Genomic DNA, 25,916 nt, shown 5'->3' on the forward strand with positions numbered 1-25,916 from the left:
GGGGGAAACTCACGTTTAAGTTGGTCATTAGGCACCCCTTTCGCAGGATGTGGTTGTTTTTGCAGATGCCTGTGCGCTCTTTCCCACAGCACTGCAGCAAACACATTACACCTTTTCACTGGGCATCTGCTGAAGAATGTACAGCCACCCGTTTTACCTCTACATCACTCCTAGTTAACTGTAAAAGTCTAATTTTCTTGTTGTGTAAATAGAAATAGCACCTTTTGTCCACTGACACTGGCAGTTTGTGAATAAGCTTTATAGCATTCAACAGGGCTAGACTATTTTGGGACACAGCTGTTGACTTGGCTACAACCCTGCTTGATTTCCTTAGTGGGGCAAGTACACAGTGAGTTTGAGGAATGGGCAGACAGTCAAGGAAGTGTGTCACCAGAGTTGTGGGGAATGGCAGAGATTCAGGAAGAGGCATAAAATATCCTGACCAAATATGGGTACACACACACACACACACACACACACACACACACACACACACACACACTATCCCCCTATCACCCAAGCTATAAAGCACAACACTGACCGCCCACTTTTTGAATAGTTCCGGTTCCGGACATGATTTTCCCTTATTCAACGTTTCATTAAATGCTTATAAGGGTTTTAAGCCTGGAACCAAGCCAACCAGCTACGAAATGAATTCTGACCATAAAACGTTGGATTCGGTGCAAACAAACATTTTGAAAACAGCAAAAGTACAGGACTGTGTACAGAAACAACCGGAGACTTCAGTGATAGCAGCATCACAAATGTTTTTCTTGTAACACAAGGCTGATTTCATACAGACTTGTGGCTTCTACGGAAGCTGAGACCTTCGTTTCACAATCTCCCGGCTTGTGGTCAGACTACCTTGGATGGTCTAAACATTATGGTTGATAATTAAAGTCCTTATGAAGAAATTAATGGGATTTTCAATTCCGATACCACACTGTTGAGCTGTTTCCAACTTGCTTTCAAACAAACAATCTTAAACCGCCTTTGTTCAGTTCTGTTGTTGGTGTTGTGGCTGGTTGGTTAATGCTCAGTAGCTAAGTGTGGTAGTGAGAGGCATCACAGGACTTCTCCATGAACCACAGGTATTCCTCTCCATTTGCATTCTGTGGCAGTTTTAGATGTCTGTCCTCTCAGTAGGCTGTTAAAGCTGCTGCTGCTCTGTTTCAGCCATTAAATTCCATCTGCTGTTACTCATTATGAATCACTCTGGGTAAGACTCAATACCTCACTTAATTTATTATTTAAGATTATTTTGGGGGCATTTTTAGGCCTTTTATTTTCACAGGACAGATGAAGACCTGAAATGGGAGAGAGAGGGGGAATACGTATGTTCCTGCTCTACCAACTGAGCTAACCCGGCCATGTGAACACCTCACCTTTTACGCAACAGCGTCTCTCTGGCTTCCTCTGTCTGTCTCTCTCTCTCGTCACGTCTTATCTGAGATGCCCTGCTGAGATAACGGCGACCTTTACACCAACACAACAGGCCTAGAACAGCATCAAAGTGTCCAAACCGCACTCAGTACGTAGTAGGGTGGTTTCATCAAAGTGAAGTGCTGATGAACATGATGCCAGCTGAGTGTGGGCAAATCCTCTCTCCATATTTGGAAAAAGGCAAAATGAGAGGCTACCTCCCCTCTGCTGGCTACAGCCCTGTATATAACAACACATGGCAGGATAGGTGTAAGGAAGACGACATCACACAGGATGTTGTCATTAAAATGAAACGGTTGTTTGAAGAGTCACCAGGTCTTTAGAACCTTTTTGAAGGGGGATTTGCTGTGTTAATGGTAGACTTGGTAGTTTCTTTAAGTGTTTACTAACGGACATTTAAAATGTCCTCTGTACATCTGTACCACAAAGGGAGATGTGCAGTTCGCAACAAAACAACTTTTCTTCTGTGGTCACACATATGCATGTCTCTCATGTTTTAAAGATAGCTCTCTGTCACATTAAAAAGTGACTGTTAGGCACACAAACACAACACCGCTTTTGTCTGTTAGCGGTGACAAAGAAGGCTGATGTTGATCTTTTTCTGTTCTTTCATGTTGGTTCCAACTTCCAACACTGAGTTTTTGTTTATTCTCTTTCCAGATGGATCTGCGGTTACTTTTAATAGCAACGTTATCATCGGTCCTCTGTGGCAGCTGGGCACAGCAAGGTAAGAACAAACAAATGTTATAGATATTAGGGCTGGGTATCGCCACCGATTTGTCCGATTCACAAAGTCCCGATTCGATTCCATTTTTCGATTCCAATTCAATGTCGATTTGGTTACAAAACCAATTTAGCTTAGATATGAAAGAGATTCTACAATTGTAGGTTCCCTCTAACCTGCTACATTATATTAAAAGTATTAATGTTTACATTAAGAACTGACCCCAATGCAGTTAAATTGATGTATTTTTTATTTATTTAACATAAACACACAATAACGTGCAGCTCTACAGTCAGTGGGTATTAAGTCACATTTCATTGACAGAGGGACCCCTTTGAAAACAGCCATGCCAGTGTTTCCCTCGCCAAAATGTAGCCTAACTTTGGAGCGTTATTTAACCCCTTCGGGACAAGCTAGCGTTACATTTGTATGAGATTTCATGAATCGATATTGGATCATTAAAATGAAAATCTATTTAAATCGGGAAATCGTTTGATTTTTTTTTACACCCAGCCCTAATAGATTTGTTAAAGTGTGGCTCTGTTTTTGCTTATCTTAACTGCTGAGCTAAACACTAGCATGTTTTTCAGCTGTGTTAACAGTGACCCTACAGGGCAAATGCGACCAGAATTTGTAAAGGTGCGACTAAGATTTTTCCTAGGTCGCACCGGTGCACCTAACGTCCTTGCATCCGCTGCCTCTCCACGAACGAAGCAATGTCGTTTATATCGATATGGTTTAATGTTGCATTACATGACCCATTCCTTCTGTAAAGCCGTGCCTGTGTTTGGATCTCTCCTCCGCGTAGCCCCGCCCCCATTCACTCACACCCTGCAACATGGAGAGACACAGCGCCGCCGGTCCAAACTGCTGACATTTGTCTACAATTTTAATTGTTATTAACACAGCTGTATATTGTTAAGTATGAGAGGGAAACTTGTATTGGTACCAGTGTTTCCGCTGGTAACTCTGTTATTGTGGCCGCCACGGTGAAAAACATATTAGAAGTTATTAAATGCAACTAACTTCAGTTCGTTGAGTAATAGCGTGTGAGACGGAGCCAGCTGGATCATAGTTCATAAAAATGCAGCGCAGTGACGATACAGACATTTCATAGCCTACACAAGACGGGTGTAACGCCGCTGACCCGCCCAAAGCGCATTCGACCCGTGCTGGACCCATTCATAATGAGTCAGCCGTCACTCTGTGAGTAGAATAGTCCATTGCATTCCCCCTCTCTTCCTCTGTCTCCCTATGTCTTTCGGTTTGTTTTTTATTTTATTTTATTTGTTTAAGATTTCGGCCTTTATTTTGAAGGAGCTTTCTCAGATATCGATCTATCTATCTATCGATCTATGGCTATTTATTTTAGATAACTTTCATTTACATGTGTTGCAGCTGTATATTTTCAAACTGGTAAAGGAAACCCTGTCTTTGCATTTTATTTTAATCACAATCTGTTTTAATAAAAGAGCTTGTGAAAAATGGCTTTGACTTAAAACTGAACATTTAGCCCACTTTGTAAAAAAATACAGAGCTATATATCATGTATCGCCATTCAGCGCTAATGGTGACACAAGGAAAAATTTGGGTGCACCTAAATTTTGTGCTGGTGCACCTAAATAAAACCGTTAGGTGCACCAGTGCAACCAAGGCAAAAAGTTAGTCTGGAGCCCTGCCATAGTGCTACAGTCCCCTTAGCATGCTATTCATTGTTCCACTTAGGGCTGGGTATCGTACAGAATCTTTCGATCCGGTGCCAATTTCGATACCGATTCCTAACGATACTTTTTTCGATACCATGTTTTAAAATCCATTTCAACATCAACAAAAATACATTAAACAAAAAACTTTTATTTTCCACCTTAATTTTGAATCAAAACAGTTATCAAAATTAAATTCTAGTAAAACTGCTCACTCAGAGTAACATTAATAAAAGTTGCCTTGCAAGCTCAGCCTGTCAGTCAGTTGTGGCTGCTTGTAAGAGGAAGTGTAACGTCAACAGCACCGCGACCGCTTTCGGCTCGCCATTAATATCACCTCGCAGCAAACGCTGTCTGTGTGAAGTTTTAAAAAACTGTAACCACACTTGAAACCAACCGTGACTCTCTGTGACTTAAACAAAAGTGTGTGTGTGTGTGTGTGTGTGTGTGTGTGTGTGTGTGTGTGTGTGTGTGTGTGTGTGTGTGTGTGTGTGTGTGTGTGTGTGTGTGTGTGTGTGTGTGTGTGTGTGTGTGTGTGTGTGTGTGTGTGTGTGTGTGTGTGTGTGTGTGTGTGTGTGTGTGTGTGTGTGTGTGTGTGTGTGTGTGTGTGTGTGCGCGCAGAGAGGACAGATGAGCTTACGCGCTCAGATGCTTTTGGCACCGAAAGATAAAGAATGTTTCGATACTCATAGGATTGGAGTATTTTTTTCGATACCATAAAAGTATCGACATTCGGTACCCAGCCCTAGTTCCACTTATGTGTATGTTGATTATCATGGTTTGACCTGACATGCTCTGTACATTGGGCCAAACATGGACCTCTCTTAGTTTCTTAAGCACAATGCAATAAAGCGGTGCTTTTATCAACTTAACTACAACCATTTTGCCATTCTTCATTCATGGTTTTATGGCTCTGTGGGTCCTGTTGGCTGCTGGGAGGCTTTTTTTTTTTTTTTTATAATAAGGTGAAGTCATCACTTGGTGAGCTGCCTAGAGCTTCTCTCAGCATGACTGAAATTTCAGTTTTCTGAAATGGGAAGGGGTTGTGTTTTTGCAGCCACAAACCCAAGCTGTTTTGAGTTAGTGAACTAATGATAAACTGTGTTTCGTCCTCTCAGCTAAAAGCAACTCTGTCTCTTTCAGAGGGAAGCATATGCATCAAGGCGAACGCACAGTCATGTGGGGAATGCATCCAGGTGGCCGAGACGTGTGGCTGGTGTGCAGACGAAGTGAGTTGAATTGCTGAAACTGTCACCAAAGTGTTTTATCATATGAATGAAAAGTTGTCTTGAATAATCCTAAACTGTTGCTGTGGCACGTTCAGAGTTTGTGTTTTGTGGTGGCATTGCTTAATGGTTGAATTGCACAAAAACGGCTCACAGACACAGCTGGTTGTCATCATTTTTTGTGCATTTTGTGAACGCCAACATTTCGAAAAGACAAATAGATACATCTATAAAGTGTACTTGCACTATAAATACACTCACAATCAAATGCAGAGTTAAAAGATTGGCGAGACTTGCTCTCTCTTGCCTTTCGACCAAAGTCAAGTAAACCACAACTTCTCCATTATTGTAAACATGAGTGCTGCTGCTTCTTGTCTCACAGTGGAAACTTTGGCTGATAAACCCTTTAATTAGAGGTGTTCTGTACCCAAGGCGAGTATTCTTGCTGTGACTGAGTCAACAGACCGCAGTACAGGAAAATACGTATTAGCAAGAGCGTGAGGTTAATATCAAAAGTGTGTTCACTCCTTGACAGATTGTATATTTTGCAGCATAGTGGCAGGACAAACAAATGTTATAGAACTATATGTCACGCTGTGCAATCAATGTTTGAGAGGTATTTTCATCTCTACATGAAATAAAAGAGCGTGTTTTGCAGCTTCTTCCAGTACACTCTGCAAGACTTGGAACTTGAGGAGCATGAGGTTAACGTGAATAGTTGGAACTGGACCGTAAACTTGTGTCATTTATCCTGCGATAGGAGAGTATGAGACCCTGCTTTGTTATAACTTCAAATTAATAGGTGTGAGAAACGGAAAAATCACCCAGAAACAAGTCTTTGTAATGCAATTTAATGACACACATTTCTGATGTTACTTGACATTTGTTGATGAGTAAAATATGCAGTGAATGCCTCAACCTATTTTGTTGTTATATCCCCACCAGGACCAGAAATATTGTGATTATCTGAAGCCTCAATAGTCATCCCCAAATCTCATTAACCAATTAATTATATGAACCAAAGATCTTATTTGTGAAACTCAGTTTCAGTACTTCTTTTTGAAACTACTCACCAAGGTGAGTCTTTTTAGCGAATAACATCTCTCTGGGTTGGCTATTTATGTCAATTTGGCATTTGTCAAGACAGATCTGCATTCCTGTTAAATCTTGCCCGTCTTCCTCTGAGCTTAGGAAATCATAACATGCCGGCAATTTTGGAGTGCAGTCGTGTTTGGCTGCTGAGGGTGAAACATCTGCAGCCCTGAACTACATTTGGATTAATCTTCTCATAGTCCGAGCCAGGCATTTGCTGTTCAAAACCAACCCCAAAATTACAGAGGAATCGCATCACTATAGAACAACACTCCAATGGTACAAGAGCTCCATAAACTAGTACTAAGTGCCTTTTACAGTTTGAAAAAAATGTGAATGGTGTACAGTCCTTTCAGAAAAATGCAGAGTTTTGTTTTGTGATTGTGGGCATAAATCCTTGATTATGCCGCACATTTTCTTAAAAAATGCGATGGAATATGTGGGATATTTATGCAATTTTATGCGGTGAAATTACGGGAACTTGCAAAAATTGCGTGAACTTGCAAAAACCGCGGTTTGATGAAAAAGAGAAAAAAAGTGATTCCCCCAACACCCTGCTTTTTGATGATGTTCACGTCGTGTAACTACGTCACTTCATAACGTTGCCATGGCAACAGGGGACAATGGCTGCTCTTGTGTGAAGTAAACGCAAAATTTTTCAACTTTCTGCTAAGATATGTGACTTTTTTTGCAACGAAAATGCGGGGATTATGAAATCATGCAAGCCCCGCATATTTTGCGCGGAAATCTGCAATTTATGCAGCGAAACTGCGGCGTATTTGAAAAAATGCGGCCCTCTCATAAATATGCGGACTTTAGCTGATTATGCATTGAATTATGCGATCGCAAAATCGCGTTTTTCTGGAGGGACTGGGTGTACAATATGTTATGTCCTGTGTGATTTAGGTTGACAAAACTATTCATTTCTGTCTGTATATAATCTTTGTTCATCATTTCCTGTATTCACCCCGCAACCAAACTATTCTCCAGAACAATATTTGTCTTGTATTTCTGTGATTTTTAATCTCTCGAATAAATTGTATCTGCTGTGTTAGGCAAAATGCAGGGGAGAAAACGAGGCGTCTGTGGGTCATGTGGTTTTGAAAGAATTAGGTCAAAGCACTATTTTTGTTTTGACGGAGTCCTTTGTCTCAAGTTCTCCTCGGCTATGCTTTGTGGGATAGCATGTGCATCTAATCTATATTCTCAGCCAGGCTTCCAGGCATCTGTTTTTCCACGTCTCCTGTTGCTGAAGACCAATGGCCTGAAAAAACGGACCGATTAATTCCAGAGGCCTCATAGGTTGAAAATAGTTGGATGTTTTGATTTCTTGTCAGAGATCCAGAAAATTGTATTTGCAACATTCATATCCCAAATTCTAACCAAAAGCAGAGCAAACTGTTACATCTGGCATCTAGATCAGTTTCATTTGACACAATCTTTGAATATTAAAAGTGCCATTCCTGTTCCTGTAACATGTATGTCCATATGTAGTTGTGTGTGACTAGTTATCAAAATGTTTCTTAATGCCAGTCCCATCAAGACAACTTCCTGTACATTTATGGGATCTTTCCAGATGTTTCTTCACATACATCCCTTGTGAAAATGACCATATATGTTTGTGGGAATGTGTGTTCAAGGTGAAAAATGTGTTTTGTGATCAGACCATGACGCTGCTGTTACCTGCATGCATTGACCAATATCTTTCTATGACTGACTGTCAAGCTCATGATGCTTAGAAGAACATATTGTCATCTGTTACGTCACAGATTAGATCTCCCCTTAGAATGTCCTGAAGCCCAGGGAACAATATTTAGGAAATGAGTTAGGGATGTAGTACAGATTTAAAAATAATCCTCACAAAAACGCTATTTCACAGAACTTCCTCACTGTGGGCGAGTCAAAGTCGGCCCGCTGTGATGATCTGGAGTCCCTGAAGAAGAGGAATTGTGCAGTGACCAAAATTGAGAACCCACGCGGCAGCATCAAAATCGACAAGAACAGCCCCGTCACCAACCGCAAGAAGGACGTGTCTGAGAAACTGAAGCCTGAGCAGATCACCCAGATCCAGCCCCAGAAACTCACCCTGACACTCCGATCTGGTAAATATTCCAACTTGTGTCAGATCTTTGAATGTGTTGCTAGCAGGGTTGTCAACGTTTTGCCTTCTACGTGAGTGAGTTATGGAAACAAACAACGTAGGTAAAGCATGTGGGCTCCGACGGGACTTTATGGTGTGTTCATGTGCGTCTCGGTAAACTAATGGTGCATTTAAATGCACTTTGGTCATTTTGAAAAACTCAAACTGTTTTTATGAAATACCTTTCTGCCATCTAATGGCTCTTATTGTGACATTGCTGTCACCGCTGCAAAACAAACGTTTAAATCGAATCAAGCTGTGTCCTTAAAATGAATCAAAAATCAAATCGTGACACCCCTAGTTGTTAAAGTTAACAAAGGGTTTTATGGAGGGCATATGTTTTGGCAGTTTTCCACAGCTCTTGAGAAAAACTTAAAAGGCATTATTTTGTGTGAAATGTGTTTTAGAAAAGATGAAATATATAGTATAGACCAAAAGTAGGATTTCTTGTTGTAGCAGAAGACCTTTATGGCAAAATCTACTTTTAAAATCTCCTTCATGCCTGCTCCTTCAAAATTATTAATACAAAGATTCAAAGTAATTCAAGTGATGTAAAAATTATGTTTTTAATGTAATGTTTTTGGTCACATTTTTTTCCCTTCAGGTGAGCCCCAGACTTTTGAGCTGAAGTTCAAGCGTGCGGAGGACTACCCCATCGACCTGTATTACCTCATGGACCTCTCTTTCTCCATGAAAGATGATTTGGAAAACGTCAAGAACCTTGGCACTGACCTCATGAGGGAAATGCAGGAGATTACCTCAGATTTCAGGATCGGTAAGGAGAACTCAATATCAATCAACAGAAAAGCTATCGTGATACAAATATCTTTACAATCCTGAGTCAAACACATTCTCGTGTTTAGGTTTTGGCTCCTTTGTGGAGAAGACGGTCATGCCTTACATCAGCACCACGCCAGCTAGGCTGATCAATCCGTGCACAGGGAACCAGAACTGCACCAGTCCCTTCAGCTATAAGAACGTCTTGAAGCTGACCGACAAGGGGGACGAGTTCAACCGCTTGGTCAGTCAGCAGCAGATCTCAGGGAACCTGGACTCTCCAGAGGGCGGCTTTGATGCCATCATGCAGGTGGCCGTCTGTGAGGTACAAAGGGTTGAGAGTTTTTAGGTCGGGCTGTGACGATATGCTTTTGACTCTATTCTTTCATGATACATGAGCACCGATTGGATTTGTATTGCAATTTTAATTCATTGTGATTCTAGAAGTATTGGGATTCGATAGCATTGAGTGTTGGGATTTTCTTTTCCTTCTTTAACAAAAACAAAAGTTGAATAATACACTTCTAGAGACAATATATCACGAGATATTTCTAAAAACTGATTGTTTTCCAAGAAGAATGCATCACGTGTCAGTGCTTCCGTTCTGTTTTGCTGGAAACCGATATGATGTAGTCGCCGTCGACGGTGCCGTATAAACAGAAAATATTTAGGTGAATCACTGGTAAAAATAAATAAATAAAAAATATCGATTTCTAGGGAAAGTAATCAATTTTAAAAATTGTACATACGATTTTCAAATTTTTTTCCCCCACCCCTAGTTTTTAGGGGGCATTGCACTGTATCTAGACAAGAGTGTCTTGTAAATGTGTAAAATATTCATGAGAAGGCTCTGTTGGTCTCCGTCTCCCCAGAACCAAATAGGCTGGAGGAACGTGACTCGTCTGCTGGTGTTTTCCACTGATGCTGGTTTCCACTTTGCTGGAGACGGCAAACTGGGCGGCATCGTGCTGCCCAACGATGGGAGGTGTCACCTGGAGAACAACATGTACACCATGAGCCACTACTATGTAAGTCGTTTATCAATATTTAATCTGCATAATGTATCCAGGGAGAGTTGACTGAATATTTGTGCCATTTTCAGCTTTTACTGATTGTCTCAATGTCTTATTTATGTTAACCCACATTTGTCCACACAGTCTGGGATTGAAATGGTTGCTGAATGCTGCTTTTTTATTAATAATTATGTGTGTTATTATTCTGTAATAGGACTACCCCTCCATCGCCCATTTGGTTCAGAAACTGAGCGATAACAACATCCAGACCATCTTTGCCGTCACTGAAGAGTTCCAGCCTGTTTACAAGGTAAACCTTTTGTTTTCTGTACATTGTGTTGTCAAAAAATTCAAAAGAAAGATGCAGATTTACCATTTGTTCATTTACCTTTTGGCCCTTGTGTTTCTTTCAGGAGCTGAAAAATCTCATTCCTAAATCAGCTGTTGGCACGCTGTCCTCAAACTCCAGCAACGTGATCAAACTCATTATTGATGCTTACAATGTGAGTCAAACTGCACCGCCTTCGCATCACATCTCACTGTCCCTGGCATTAAGACATAACTTGTGGTTTTAATTTGATTACTTTTTGACATGTATATACTTGTTACATATTTATACGTTGATCCTGTGGGAAAAGGGCCTACATCCTTTTAAAGATTCTTCGACTAAATAAAGAGAACAGTGAATAGGTCATGCACTTACTCATGTAAGACAAATAATCCAACCAAAGGCCCTATTCCTGTGACTACTTCTCCTTGGTGATAAATGCTATGCACACATTGCTATCCATCTTATAAAGTCACTCAGAGTTGACAGTTGTGCCCTAGCCATGCCACTCTCTAACATCCATATTAATGAGGCCAGGCTTTTTAAAATCTGCTGCCCGGAAGCAGCTGTGTTTCCCACATGGAAAAGGCTTGTATGCACAGGTTTTTTTTTTTTTTACAACCTACTGTACAAAATGTATATCTTGCATCATCACCACCCATCCAAACAAAGAAAAGTTGACCCAGTAACTACAATATTCAAGACCATTTAACAAAATAGACAATAAACAACCTAAGCCTATAAACCAAATAAACATGTATAAATAACAACCTCATCCACATCTCTCCCCAGCACAAAGCTTCCTAGGAGCCCTCTAGAAAGTTCAGACTTTTCATAGGACCATAGGACATGAAGTAATTGGCCGTCCTCTGTCTTATATTTCTGACAGTTTGGTGCGCCTTTCAGACCAATTCTAAACAATCTGGAGGGAGTCCAATAAAAGCGATGCATAATCTTGAACTGAATAAGGTGCACCCTCACATCGCGTGACATAGTTTTAATATTCCTACAGATTCTGTCCCACTCCTCAGCATCCAGTGTAATATTCAGATCCCTTTCCCATGTCTTTTTGAGGTTCTGTCCAGGCTCCATCCCCCAGGTTCTGGATAAGCATGGAATAATACCCAGAAGCCTCACAGGTTGTGATTGACCTATATCCCTAGAGCCTGTAGTGATGGTGTGATCTCTCTTTTTTTGGACAGTCTTTGTCGTCTGAGGTCATTCTGGAGAACAACAGGCTGCCAGAGGGAGTCTCCATCACCTACAAGTCCATCTGTAAGAACGGTGTGGAGGGAACGGGGGAGAACGGCAGGAAGTGCTCCAACATCTCCATCGGAGACGAGGTAGATCCTTTTTGTTGCAATTTGTTTGCACAATTTATAACCTTTTGAGTCTTTAATGACAGAATCCTTAAAATAACAGAAAGATACAAAGGTCTAGAATGGAAGAAAAGGTTTTCTAATTGATGTGATAACGATTGTCTGGGGGACGAATAACCTGTTTTATTTGAATGTAAATATACAAGCACTGTGGAGAACAGAAAGAAATATTTGCTAAAATACTTTGTAAGCCAAACGTCAATGTTTAAACTTGTGGTGTTGTTGTTGTTACAGACGCATAATTAAAGGATAGTACATGGATTAGGTGCCTTTTTTTTTTTTTTTTTTTAAGCTCTTAAAATTATTTAGTTTGTGTTAAATATCCATTCTCGCTATTTATCTTTTTGTATTGATAATTTGCTTTATGTTTTGTTCTCCATATCACAATGCATGGTCTAAGAGTTGATAGATGAATCAGAAAAACAAATCTGAATCTGAAAAGGATGCAACTGGATAAAAAGAAAAAAAATTAAGATTCTTAAAAATCCCCACCCGTGGTGAACCCAGATAGCACTGTGGGGAAAGCACTGCCTCCACAACACAAGTGGTGCAAGTTGACTTGTAAGCCTGGGCGTGCTGTTTCTGAGCTGTGAAGCTGGTAAACAACTATGTCCTTCTGCTACATCAGCATCTACCAGTTTGGTTAAGAGACGAAAAACGGAAAAAACGCAAGCATTTCAAAAAAGTCACCTCAAAACAAACAATAAATGTGAAACGCATAAAATAATCTGAGTCCTGTCTGAAAATGTAAACGATATGCTTCAGGGCATCCTCCTTAATCATTTTAATGACCCTATAAACTCCCCTCTGGCTTCCAGGTGTCTTTCAAGATTTCCATTGAATCCCAGAAGTGTCCGTCGATTGGCAAGACTGAAGTCATTAAAATCAAACCGCAGGGCTTCACCGAGGAGGTGCAGATAGTTCTGAACTTCATCTGCGACTGTCAATGCGCCGCAAAAGGAGAGCCCAACAGCACCAAGTGCTACGAGGGCAACGGGACCTTCGAGTGCGGAGCCTGCAAGTAAGTACTCCGCCAAGAAGATTTCCTGCTGAACTGTGTACCGTGGAGCCCTAATGGTTTGTGGGTTTTCAGTTTCACAACTGTACATCTCCAGGATTTCCCCCAGTGTATTCCAAGCCTGGTAGTCCACTGGGCCTAAGTTGCCTCCTACCAGGCCTAAGCTACTATCTTTTTAATGTATTATAAAACATTTTTAAACTACAGTTACAGTGGGGTGGCCTAAGTTTCAAACTTGGACGTAGTCATATTTCCAAATATGCAGTTAGCTTTAAGCACTGATTTAAAGGACAAATCCAGCGCAAAATGAACCGAGGGATTAATAACACATGTGTACCAAGTCGACTGTTCTCTGGTACATGTTTTCATGCTAATCGAATTTGACCAGTTAGATCGCAAACCGCTAATTAGCTTATAATGCTAGTCGTCGCGGTACGGGTAAAGTAAAAAGAAATTACTCTATTTCTACACCACTAACAAGGCTCAAAATAGCATCACACTTCCACAGGGGTCCCTACATGTAAACCGAAGCATTGAGAACTTTGTAAGTGTTCAGACTTTTTTTAAAAGATAGTTTAGAAAGACAGTACCGTTCACGTATACAAACAAACGACGAATGCCGTGCTTGAGCTATGTTGCTGGTTACTAGTTGCACAGCGTTCGTCGTTCGACTGGTCATGACCCTTGGTTCCCAAGATGGCGCCTGCATGTATACGTGAACGGTATATAACTGGTCACATTTGATTAGCATGAAAACAAATACCAGAGAATGGCTGAACTTGGAACCCATGTGTTATTAACCCTTAGGTTCATTTTGCGCCAGATTTGTCCTTTAATGTAGGGCCATATGGAATCTGTATTTAGCTTTTTCTCAATTTCATTGATTTCGTCCATGATTCTGTTATCACAGAAACTATTGGGCTCTACATTAATGCTGCCATCAGTCTGACTGGCCCCAGCTGGGCCCTCCTAAACAACTTTTCTGGGTGTGATCCAGACCAGAAAAGGGAACTACTTATTAGAACATACCAGGTGCTCTGATAAAAAGATTGAAAAGCAGTTGGATTACGAGCTTCTAAAAAGTGTTTTTTACTCTCTCAACCCAAATAATCACACCCATAGATTCAGACCAGTGTTCTTTACTTGAAGTACTCCCTCCCTCCTCATCCCATCCCCTCCCCCTCCCTTCCGCGCACTAACCCCCCAACCCCCACCCCCAAATCCTTCTTGTCGGTTATTGGCTGGAAAACTGTTTGTTTGGTGGTGCAGGTTGGCACCGTTTGTTGTTGTTGCCGTTTGTGGAGCCTGGGCTGTCTACAGAGACCGCGTTTTTTTACAGTGTGTTCAGGGGACAGGCAGCTTGCGGATAGTGAGGAGATGTTTGCTGTATGTGACAAAAAGATTTTGTAGCCTAAAAAAACACGTGACATCGCTTAGAGCACCTTTTTAAAGTATACACTGCTCATACCATTTGACTTTGGTTAACCTCCTGGTTTCTGTCAGGTGTAATGAAGGGCGTATCGGGCGTCTTTGCGAGTGCAGCAAAGACGAAGTGCGGACAGAGGACCTGGATGCCAATTGCCGCAAAGACAACGGTACAGATATCTGCAGCAACAACGGCGACTGCGTCTGTGGCACCTGCGAATGCAAGAAGCGGGAGAATCCTGCAGAGGTCTACAGTGGCAAGTACTGCGAATGTGACAACTTCAACTGTGACCGCTCCAACAACAAGCTCTGCGGAGGTGAGGATTGTAGAAATGGAATCATTTTAAAAGGCTGCCACCTGTTTGATTCTGAAGTCTACTGTGCTAACCCCTATCCTGTGCTTAACCAGGACATGGGCGCTGTGAGTGCAGGAAGTGCGTCTGTGATGCCAACTACACTGGCAGCGCCTGCGACTGCTCCCTGGAGACGGCCACCTGCCTCGCCAAGAACGGGCAGATCTGTAACGGCCGCGGTACCTGTGAGTGCGGCCTCTGCAAATGCACCAACCCCAAATTCCAGGGTCCAACCTGCGAGATCTGTCCCACCTGCCCTGGGGTCTGCGCTGAGCACAAGTGAGTGTGAAGCTAGCATGCATGGCTAGAAATAGGAAATTCGGACATCTTAAAATGTAGGATTCCCACTGGTCACAGATATGAAACATGTAAGTTTAGAGGTTGTATTCCCGACCAAGACCCGTGAATTGTTATTAGAATTTATATTATATTATTTCAATTCAACAACTTTATTATTCCCACAAGGGGAAATTAGTTAAGAGCAGCTACAGACAACACACACATACATAACAAGCCTACATATAAGCCTACACCCTAGGGAGTAGATAAATAATAATCAAAAAATAGGGTGTATTTTCTGGGATTTCTTTTTTTTTTAAGCAGCCTGAGGGCTGTTAATGTTCTAAATATTATGTAGAATACTGTATATTATGTGCAGATTACACTATGTTTTGGGACTCTGACTAGAATGCAACACAGAGAGTGAATCAACCCTGGGTCTGTCTTAACAGAGACTGTGTGCAGTGCCGAGCGTTCGAGGCCGGTGAGAAGAAGGACACGTGCGAGAGGGACTGCAGCTACTTCCAGCTGATCAAGGTGAAGGATCGCAACAGCCTACCCCAGCCTACAGACCAGAGCTTCCCCCTGACTCACTGCAAAGAGCGAGACGCCAACGACTGCTGGTTCTACTACACCTACGCCATCCGGAATGACACCAAGGAGGTCTACGTGATGGAGCAGCTGGGTAAGATTGCCACTGCGACATTTTGCATCAATTAAAGGTCCCATGACATGGTGCTCTTTGGATGCTTTTATATAGACCTTAGTGGTCCCCTAATACTGTATCTGAAGTCTCTTTCCCGAAATCCAGCCTTGGTGCAGAATTACAGCCACTAGAGCCAGTCCCACAATGAGCTTTCCTTAGGATGTGCCATTTCTGTGTCTGAAGCTATTGAGGAGGAGAGTGGGAGGGGCAAGGTGGAGGGTGGGGGTGTGGCCTTGACCAACTGCCACTTTTCTCGTTTGAAAGCCATGATGTCTCTCTCTCATGGGTTGGCCAAATTCTCTGGGCGGGCAAAGCAGAGAAAGGGGAGGTAACCTTGCTTGTTATGACCTCATAACAAGCAGATTCCAAAACGGCTCATCTGAGCTTTCATTTTCTCAAAGGTAGAGCAGGATACCCAGGGCTCGGTTTACACCTATCACCATTTCTAGCCACTGGGGGACCATAGACAGGCTGGGGGAACTCATATTAATGTTAAAAATCCTCATAAAGTGACATTTTCATGCCATGGGACCTTTTAATGTTAGAAATAGAAAGCCATCATCATTCTCTGTTATGTTAAATATGATGCTGTTTGGTTGCATAGTTATTTAACAAGCCATCTTACCTGTAATACGAGCTGTTAATTCTTAAGTGAAAGGTACCATTTGGAGTTTATAGTCTCACTGTGGAGCAGTTTTTATTAGTGGGTCCCCTTTGTTGTGATACACAGTCCAGCAGGTGGTTGGACTGGGTAAACCCAGCCCGATCTGCCGGCGATTTGATTTCTCCCTGCAGCTCTGGCTGGAAAATTTTAAAAGTCTTAAAAGATTGAGCTTGGTCTGGTGATAGCCAGACTAGCAGGTGGTTTCACGTGCCGCGTAACGCAGCAACGCACCAGCGAAAGGCAATGAAGAAGAGGACTACTAGCAAACAAATAGGGTCGTCAAACAATTCAGAATTCTGAAAATTCAATAAATCGACTTTGCAAATGATTCATCAGGAAGGCAATGCAGTTAAATAGAATTATCAACGGATACCTTTTTAACACCTTCCTGGTATTTAGTTGTACACTCACTTGTACAATTAAAACCTAAATGACTTCAGAGTTCCAGTCTGTATTAAATGTTTGGTCCCCTTCAATACAAATGTAGTTTTGACAGGGGAAGCCAATGGAGCACCATAGCTTCACCATGGCCATTCTGTTTGATGGAAAGAGTTGAGGGCTTTTCACACGGGGAGCGACACTTGGCCTGCTTGGCCTCATGTGAACAGACAGGCGGACAACGCTCCGCGAGTAAAAAGTAAGCGAGTAAAGTCATGTGTTCATGACACTGTCATGTCACTCTTATGTAGATACCTAAAGTAAGTAAAGTGTTACCAAACATTTTTGTAATTTAAGGAACTCTCAAACAGAAGACTCTTGTTCATTGAGTAGCACCGCGCTGCTTGTGTAGGGAAAAGTTCGACAACTGCGACAGTATAATGTATAATTTGTCAGAGTCCAAAACTGTGATCTCCCTTACCATTTAAGATCATTTTGATGCACTTGAGGAATGGATTTCATTTGGTTTCTGTTCTGTGCTCCAGATTGCCCAGCGGGACCTGACATTATCCCCATCGTGGCGGGCGTGGTAGCAGGCATCGTGCTGATCGGCCTCGCCCTGCTGCTCATCTGGAAGCTGCTCATGATCATCCACGACCGCCGCGAGTTCGCCAAGTTCGAGAAGGAGAAGATGAACGCCAAGTGGGACACGGTGAGTCAGTCACGCCGGAGCACCTGGGAAATAATTGAGCTGGAATCATTTTCAGACTTTTCAGCTCTTAAACTGTATGTAGAACACGGGTGGAATGTAATTAAGTAAATTTACTCGAGTACTGTACTCAAGTCCAAATGTTGAGGTACTTTACTTGAGTCTTTTCTTTTCATTCCACTTTCTACTTCTACTCCGCTACATCTGAGATAAATATTGTACTTTTTACTCCACTACATTCATCTGTTACAGCTTTAGTTACTACTTACTTTACACATTAATAGATGTAATAATAGATTAATAGATTAGATTTCTGCACACAAAACACATGTAGTTTATCAAATCTGATGTTTGATTCTAAAGTAAACTAGCCAACAATATAACGTCCTACAAGTCCAGCTGAGATGATGAGACCATTAAACACACAGCTGGTTGGATCCTTTACTCTTTCTACAATGGGAGGAGAGTTCTGCATTGAGTAATTTTACTTCATCCATCCATCCATCTTCGTCCGCTTATCCGGTGTCGGGTCGCGGGGGGAGCAGCTCCATCAGGGGACCCCAAACTTCCCTTTCCCGAGCAACATTAACCAGCTCCGACTGGGGGATCCCGAGGCGTTCCCAGGCCAGGTTGGAGATATAATCCCTCCACCTAGTCCTGGGTCTTCCCCGAGGCCTCCTCCCAGCTGGACGTGCCTGGAATACCTCCCTAGGGAGGCGCCCAGGGGGCATCCTTACCAGATGCCCGAACCACCTCAACTGGCTCCTTTCGACGCAAAGGAGCAGCGGCTCTACTCCGAGCTCCTCACGGATGACTGAGCTTCTCACCCTATCTCTAAGGGAGACGCCAGCCACCCTCCTGAGGAAACCCATTTCGCCGCTTGTACCCTGGATCTCGTTCTTTCGGTCATGACCCAGCCTTCATGACCATAGGTGAGGGTAGGAACGAAAACTGACCGGTAGATCGAGAGCTTTGCCTTCTGGCTCAGCTCTCTTTTCGTCCTGGCGGTGCGATAGATTGAATGCAATACCGCACCCGCTGCGCCCGATTCTCCGACCAATCTCCCGCTCCATTGTCCCCTCACTTTCGAACACAACCCCAAGGTACTTGAACTCCTTCACTTGGGGTAAGGACTCATTCCCTACCTGGAGAAGGCATTCCATCGGTTTCCTGCTGAGAACCATGGCCTCAGATTTAGAGGTGCTGATCCTCATCCCAACCGCTTCACACTCGGTTGCGAACCCGATCCAGTGAGTGCTGAAGGTCGCAGGCCGATGATGCCATCAGGACCACATCATCTGCAAAGAGCAGTGATGAGATCCCCAGCCCACCAAACTGCAACCCCTCCCCACCCCGACTACGCCTCGATATCCTGTCCATAAATATTACAAACAGGATTGGTGACAAAGCGCAGCCCTGGCGGAGGCCAACCCTCACCTGAAACGAGTCCGACTTACTACCGAGAACGCGGACACAGCTCTCACTTTGGTCATACAGAGATTGGATGGCTCTGAGTAGAGACCCCTCACCCCATACTCCCGCAGCACCTCCCACAGTATCTCCCGGGGACCCGGTCATACGCCTTCTCCAAATCTACAAAACACATGTAGACCGGTTGGGCATACTCCCAGGCTCCCTCCAGGATCCTTGCGAGAGTGAAGAGCTGGTCCGTTGTTCCACGACCAGGACGGAATCCGCATTGTTCCTCCTCAACCCGAGGTTCGACTATCGGCCGAACCCTCCTTTCCAGCACCTTGGAGTAGACTTTACCAGGGAGGCTGAGAAGTGTGATACCCCTATAATTGGCACACACCCTCTGGTCCCCCTTTTTAAAAAGGGGAACCACCACCCCAGTCTGCCACTCCTTTGGCACCGTCCCAGACTTCCACGCAATGTTGAAAAGGCGTGTCAACCAGGACAGCCCCTCCACACCCAGAGCCTTGAGCATTTCTGGACGGATCTCATCAATCCCGGGGCTTTGCCACTGTGTAGTTGTTTGACTACATCAGTGACTTCCGCCTGGGAAATCGGCGACAATCCCCCATTATCCTCCAGCTCTGCCTCTAAGATAGAGGGCGTATTAGTCGGATTCAGGAGTTCCTCAAAGTGCTCCTTCCACCGCCCTATTACCTCCTCAGTTGAGGTCAACAGTGTCCCATCCTTACTGTACACAGCTTGGATGGTTCCCCCCCCCCCTCCTGAGGTGGCGAACAGTTTTCCAGAAGCACTTTGGTGCTGACCGAAAGTCCTTCTCCATGTCTTCTCCAAACTTCTCCCACACCCGCTGCTTTGCCTCTTTCACGGCAGAGGCTGCAGCCCTTCGGCCCTTCGGTACCCTGCAACTGCCTCCGAGTCCTCCGGGATAACATATCCCGGAAAGACTCCTTCTTCAGTCGGACGGCTTCCCTGACCACGGTGTCCACCACGGTGTTCGTGGGTTACTGCCCCTTGAGGCACCTAAGACCCTAAGACCACAGCTCCTCGCCGCAGCTTCAGCAATGGAAACTTTGAACATTGTCCACTCGGGTTCAATGCCCCCAGCCTCCACAGGGATGCACGAAAAGCTCCCGGAGGTGTGAGTTGAAAGTCTGTCGGACAGGGGCCTCCTCCAGACGTTCCCAATTTACCCGCACTACACGTTTGGGCTTACCAGGTCTGTCCAGAGTCTTCCCCCACCCTCTGACCCAACTCACCACCAGATGGTGATCAGTTGACAGCTCTGCCCCTCTCTTCACCCAGTGTCCAAAACATACGGCCTCAGATCAGATGAAACGATTATAAAATCGATCATTGACCTTCGGCCTAGGGTGCTCTGGTACCAGGTACACTTATGAGCATCCCTATGTTCGAACATGGTGTTTGTTATAGACAATCCATGACTAGCACAGAAGTCCAACAACAAACAACCACTCTGGTTTAGATCAGGGAGGCCGTTCCTCCCAATCACGCCTCTCCAGGTGTCTCCATCATTGCCCACGTGTGCGTTGAAGTCCCCCAGCAGAACAATGGAGTCCCCACTGGAGCCCCATGCAGGACTCAGTCAAGGTCTCAAGAAGGCCGAATACTCCGAACTCCTGTTTGGTGCATATGCACAAACAACAGTCAGAGTTTTCCCCCCACAACCCGCAGGCGTAGGGAGGCGACCCTCTCGTCCACCGGGGTAAACTCCAACACAGCGGCGCTCAGCCGGGGGCTTGTGAGTATCCCCACACCCGCCCGGCGCCTCACACCCTGGGCAACTCCGGAGAAGAAAAGAGTCCAACCCCTATCCAGGAGTATGGTTCCAGAACCAAGACCGTGCGTAGAGGTAAGCCCCACCAGATCTAACCGGTAGCGCTCCACCTCCCGCACCAGTTCCGGCTCCTTCCCCCACAGAGAGGTGACGTTCCACGTCCCCAGAGCCAGCGTCTGCCGCCCGGGTCTGGTCCGTCGAGGCCCCTGACCTTCACTGCCACCCATGTGGCATTGCACCCGACCCCAACGGTTCCTCCCACAGGTGGTGGGCCCATGGGAGGAGGAGGAGGAGGAGGAGGGGGAGGAGGAGGAGGAGGAGGAGGAGGAGGAGACGTTACACACCTTTGGCCATAAAGTTCATAATCAACATTTTCTTTAACCTTTACTTCTAATGCTTAAAGGTCCAGTGTGTAACATGTGTAGTAGTTTGTTCTCTAATCTGTGTTGCCTGTTCACCAACTTGTCCTTTTTCATGAATATTTACCTCCACCATCAATTCCAAGTATTCATATTTGCTTGAAATTTTACATTTGCGTTTTTATGAACTGGGGTAGACGCTCCATAGTCATGCTCCATCTTGAAATACGTTAGCCGGTAAGGGACATACAGGACGTAATGCTCCTCCTTTCACGTTTTCTCACATGATGAACTCACAGCTGCTGCTAATGCTGCTAATGGGTATCGTAGCTTCTCGCCCCGGCAAGTTTGAAGAAGGAAACATGGAGGACCACACGTATTCAAAATCCAAATTTCAGGAACAGGAGTCTTCTTCTTCTTCGCCCAGAAAAAGAAAAAGGAGATTGAAAAGAGCAAGAGACCGGCTTTTTGGAGCGTGAAGGCTACCGTAGCTGTAATACCTACTTTGAACTGTGTGGTGCGAGAGAGTTGATTGGGATATATGATCTCAACACTAGATGGGAGAAGTTCCCACACACTGGACCTTTTTAAATAACCTTTTCAATGCTGGAATTTTACTTGTAATAGAGTATTATTACAGTGTGGTATTAGTACTTTTACCTAAGTGAAGGATCTGAATACTTCTTCCACCACTGAGATAAAAGCCTCAAATCCAGGTTTCTCCAGAGCATTTTAAGGATATCAGGTTCTGTAGTGGAACACACGATGCAATCATCAGGAAAACGTCTTTACAGGTGTGGAAACGGAAAAGAGATTTAAACCAGTGTAAGGTAGAGGATGCAGAGTGACTCCCCCCTGTCACCCTCAGCTCTGTGCACTGTTGTTGAGTGTGTGTTGTGCGAGGGAGCGGCCTTCCCCTCTGCTGACAGTGCTGCCTCTCACTGTCCACATGGTCCAACTGCATGACCATAAACTGCAATGAAGCCGAGAAAGAGGACTGCTGGCTGACCGTGGATGGAAAGTTCCACTACCGTGTGCTGGTCCCAGCGGCAGTGTTTATGGCCTGCTGGGAGGGAACAGACATTCATCACACACAGTGTTTGTCGGAAAATTAACTACATTAACTAGAAGATACGTTACAAAGTTAGGTTCTGTTAAAAAGTAACTTGTTTATTCCTTGTCCTTTTTTCTTATTCTCTGATAATATTCATTCTGCAGCACGATAGTTTTTGCTGCCAGGATGTGTTCAGGGTTTCTTGTTAATATAAAAAAAGACATAATATAATACATTTTATCTTCACTTAGGTAGTTCCCCCCCTCCCCCCAGAGATGCTGTGGGTTTTTAGTTAGCAAAATTGAGATAATATGAAAGGAAAACAAAGGTTAAGATATACTTATGAAATGTTACAAATTGCATTTTACAGAAATAACTAAAACCGACTTTTCTCCTGCCACTGATACCTGCCATTACAGGAGAACATATCATTATTAGTGCATTAGATGTGGAGAAAGGGAAAGCTATATAGCACAACAACACAACAATAAATATAATTCCTATAGAAGATTACTAAGAGATTACTTTCTGACCTTTGCTCGTCTGTGCTAAACATTTTCCTTCAGACTTTTGTGTCTGCCCTTTTTACACTGTTTCCTGCTGCACATAATTTCTTTTTCCCTTTCCCCTTTCATCTTTCCCTTCTCCGTGTTAGCAAGGGAACCCCATTTACAAGAGTCCTATTAACCAGTTCCAGAATCCCAGCTATGGGAATAAAGGCGCTTCTCTCTAGGTCAAAGTTTGTACCGCCTGTTGGCCTTGTGTACTTGCATGTACTTCCTCTTTACAGAGTGCAGTTTCACACCTTGGCTGATTTCTGTAGGGTTTGCAGTGAAGTGAAAGGTTTGGTGATTGCATGTTTTGAAGTTAGCATGCTTAACCACACATTGTTTGTTCCTAAAGTTGGTGTGATGTTGAGCTTTTTCCTTGATGTTAGTGACCACATTTCCAGAGGAAAACATGTTAATAGGAACAAAAACAATCATTTAGAAATTGTTTTTAGCATTTTTTTCTCTAATTTAGATCCTGAAACCAGGGTAAACGATATATTAAACCTCCATTTTGCAACAGGGTTTGAGCAGGCACTGCTTTTTTATAGATCTTGTATGTTGTGTTGACTCCCATTTCATGTTTTGAAACCTGTGACTTTTGTGCTCACACCGTACAGATCAATTAACTAGGCCACGAAATGGAGCTCACGCTGAACATAAACACGGCACCCTCGGTCGGTTTTGTTGAGTGACAATTGCATTAAAGTTTATTCAAACAGGTCAGCATTGTCCTCAATGTTGACAAAAGAGAGACAGGCTGCATTACTTGGTACAATTCTACTATGAAGGGAGACAAAATAAATGGAGCCATAGATATCTGGAAGAAGTTCAGTTTTCTATCACCGCAGTCTGAAGACTACACTTTTAGCCACAACATGTAAAATACTTCTCCAGAAATATTCAAACAAGCTCGCTACAGTTTCTACGGATCTTTAGACGACAGCCTTGTGGTAGCTCTGACTGCTGAACTGCTCAAACTGCGAGACAGCAGACCTTAATTAGTTACCAGCCAGAAATCCAACAATTCATAAGACAAGTTAAAACTTTATATATCCCGAGGGAAATTTCTATGCAGCTGTTACAAAACAAAGTGGTAAGAGTGCAAATATAAAAAGTTTAAGATGACAATAAGGTGCAAATCCAAAATATATATATATATATATATATATATATTCTCAATACAATGCCACAAACGGGTTAAAGGAACAGGCCGACTTATTGGGACTTTGTCTTATTCACCGTCTCCCCCAGAGTTAGATAAGTCCATACGTACCCTTCTCATCTCCGTGCCTGTCGTAACTCTGTCTGACGCACCCACCGCTAGCCTAGCTTAGCTTAGCAGTGTTTGACCTTCTGAGAATATAGTTCCCAGTTTGTATACGGTTAGAAGATGGCTGTGTCTCATGTGACCTTGTTATTTGTACACCCTGTGACTATACCAATCATTACATGTAAATAGGAAAATGTTATTTTGTCACTTATTGGGAGCAGTAGACTAGATGGAGCCGGTTACCTCCAGGATCTGTGCTAAGCTAGGCTAGCGGTGGGTGTATCAGACAGTTACGACACGCACGGAGATGAGAAGGGTATGGACTTATATAACTCTGGGGGAGACGGTGAATAAGAGTCCCAATAAGTTGGCCTGTTCCTTTTAACAGAATGGATGATAAAAATATGAACAGGTTGCATATAGATATGAATGTACAGTATGAATTCTGTGCTATGGGTAGTGTAAGAGGACGTGGTTAACAGAATGTTAATGATTTCATTAGATCTGATGAAATTTCACTTTAGGCAGTTAAGGGCGAGGACCAATCGCTAAAATCTGGCTCACTTCAGTGAGCACTAGCCGAGGGCGTGTTGTTTGAATACTTTGTGCAGACTGTAGTAGTTTAGGATTAGAATAGACGGCGTGGTAGTCTGACACTCGACCGTTGTTTACAGCAATCAGACTCAAACGGCTAGAACCATGGCAACCGAGCCCCCAGTTGATAGAACGTAATGTTTGACCAGATGGTGAGAAAGACAAACACTGTGGCCACATGCTCGCTGCTGGCTTTTCTCGTGTGCTATGATTAGAGCTGTAACAATTCTAAATGTTGCTGTACAATTCATTGTCGATTAACAATGTAATTGTCTCTTTCAGTCAAATTTCCAGGGTACATCTTTTGGTTCTATCCCTGTCATGTGACCCAGATAATGTAATAACACAAATACACAGGCTATGAACTAAACCACGCCTCTTTATCATAAAAAAACATATTTTCTAACTGTATCCCTCCCCTTGTCATCTTTGTTATTATGAATGTGTACAGGATCAAGTGTCAACAACTAACAATTGAAATAATATATAGTCTGACAAATAAGCACTTATATGATTACAATTTGGCATATCTTAACAAAATCAACAATTCCCAGTCATACGCCTTAAGACCTTAGCTAATGTTAGCAGTTAATTGCGGTTGAACAAAGAAACTGCGATTATGTAAAAAAAAAAAAAAAGACAATTCGACAATGATGTCATACTTGTTCCAGGCCTAGCTATGATACTGTAAAACATTTTCTTAAAATGTGTCATTGTGAACCCCCAGATATTTGCCTTGTGCTGCTGGGCTCAGTGTGTTAACCTTGTTACTTGGTTTCATTCCTCAGCTGTTGTACTCACTCATGTTCTTCTTCTCTGTTTCTCAGGGCGAGAACCCCATCTACAAAAGTGCCGTAACAACTGTCGTCAATCCAAAGTACGAGGGCAAATGATGGAGCTTTGCCTTCCTTGTGACAACACTGTATGGAAAAGAATATGGGGGGGGGGGAAGGGAGGGGGAGGAGTTTATACTGCTCTCACTGTTTGTTTTGTTGTAGTCACCAAATGATAGCAATGCATTTTTGCCACTATTTTGGTTTGTTTGACTAACTTTTTTTTAATTTCTATGCATCGTCTGAATTGTGTACAGTCTGTATAAATGGGGGGTGGGGGCTTCTTTACAAAACTTGAGAGAATGTGTTGAACTGATTTGTAGTTTTTCCACCACAGGCCTGGCAAAGTAACAAAAAGCCTAGCGGTGCCTTTTTGTTCTAGCATCATCAAGCCATCCGTGTTTTGAGGCTTGAATTGGATGCTGGTAATGGGCAACAAATGAAGGGTTCCTTTCCAAATAATGATGGGCACGATGTTGAGTGGGTGTCGATGTTTCTCAAACGCAGGGATGCAAAGGTTGAGATTGATTTGCCTTCCGAGCAAAGGTCTTATTGTGTCTGTAGGGCTGGGCGATACGGAGAAAATCCGATATCGCCATATTCTTGACCAAGTACATCGATGTCCTATTGTGGCGATATTGTCGGGTTGACTATTGGTGCTTTCAC

The 25,916-nt window shown here is 43.3% G+C and overlaps 1 protein-coding gene across 1 annotated transcript in view; it reads left to right on the top strand.

Moving 5' to 3' along the window:
• Positions 1 to 25,375, top strand: part of LOC114564940 (integrin beta-1) — a 38,608-nt gene extending 13,233 nt beyond the window's left edge. Inside the window, exons 2-16 of the mRNA XM_028592640.1 lie at positions 2,104 to 2,170; positions 5,014 to 5,099; positions 8,068 to 8,290; positions 8,933 to 9,103; positions 9,192 to 9,430; positions 9,978 to 10,133; positions 10,333 to 10,428; positions 10,532 to 10,621; positions 11,649 to 11,789; positions 12,644 to 12,846; positions 14,347 to 14,585; positions 14,678 to 14,900; positions 15,353 to 15,585; positions 17,194 to 17,360; positions 25,245 to 25,375. Coding sequence (XP_028448441.1) covers positions 2,104 to 2,170; positions 5,014 to 5,099; positions 8,068 to 8,290; positions 8,933 to 9,103; positions 9,192 to 9,430; positions 9,978 to 10,133; positions 10,333 to 10,428; positions 10,532 to 10,621; positions 11,649 to 11,789; positions 12,644 to 12,846; positions 14,347 to 14,585; positions 14,678 to 14,900; positions 15,353 to 15,585; positions 17,194 to 17,360; positions 25,245 to 25,310 — 2,400 coding nt within the window. The 3' untranslated portion in view covers positions 25,311 to 25,375. The remainder of the gene's footprint in view (positions 1 to 2,103; positions 2,171 to 5,013; positions 5,100 to 8,067; positions 8,291 to 8,932; positions 9,104 to 9,191; positions 9,431 to 9,977; positions 10,134 to 10,332; positions 10,429 to 10,531; positions 10,622 to 11,648; positions 11,790 to 12,643; positions 12,847 to 14,346; positions 14,586 to 14,677; positions 14,901 to 15,352; positions 15,586 to 17,193; positions 17,361 to 25,244) is intronic.
• The last annotated feature ends 541 nt before the right edge of the window (positions 25,376 to 25,916 follow it).

Source organism: Perca flavescens, chromosome 12, assembly GCF_004354835.1.
Source record: "Perca flavescens isolate YP-PL-M2 chromosome 12, PFLA_1.0, whole genome shotgun sequence".
NCBI lineage: Eukaryota > Metazoa > Chordata > Actinopteri > Perciformes > Percidae > Perca > Perca flavescens.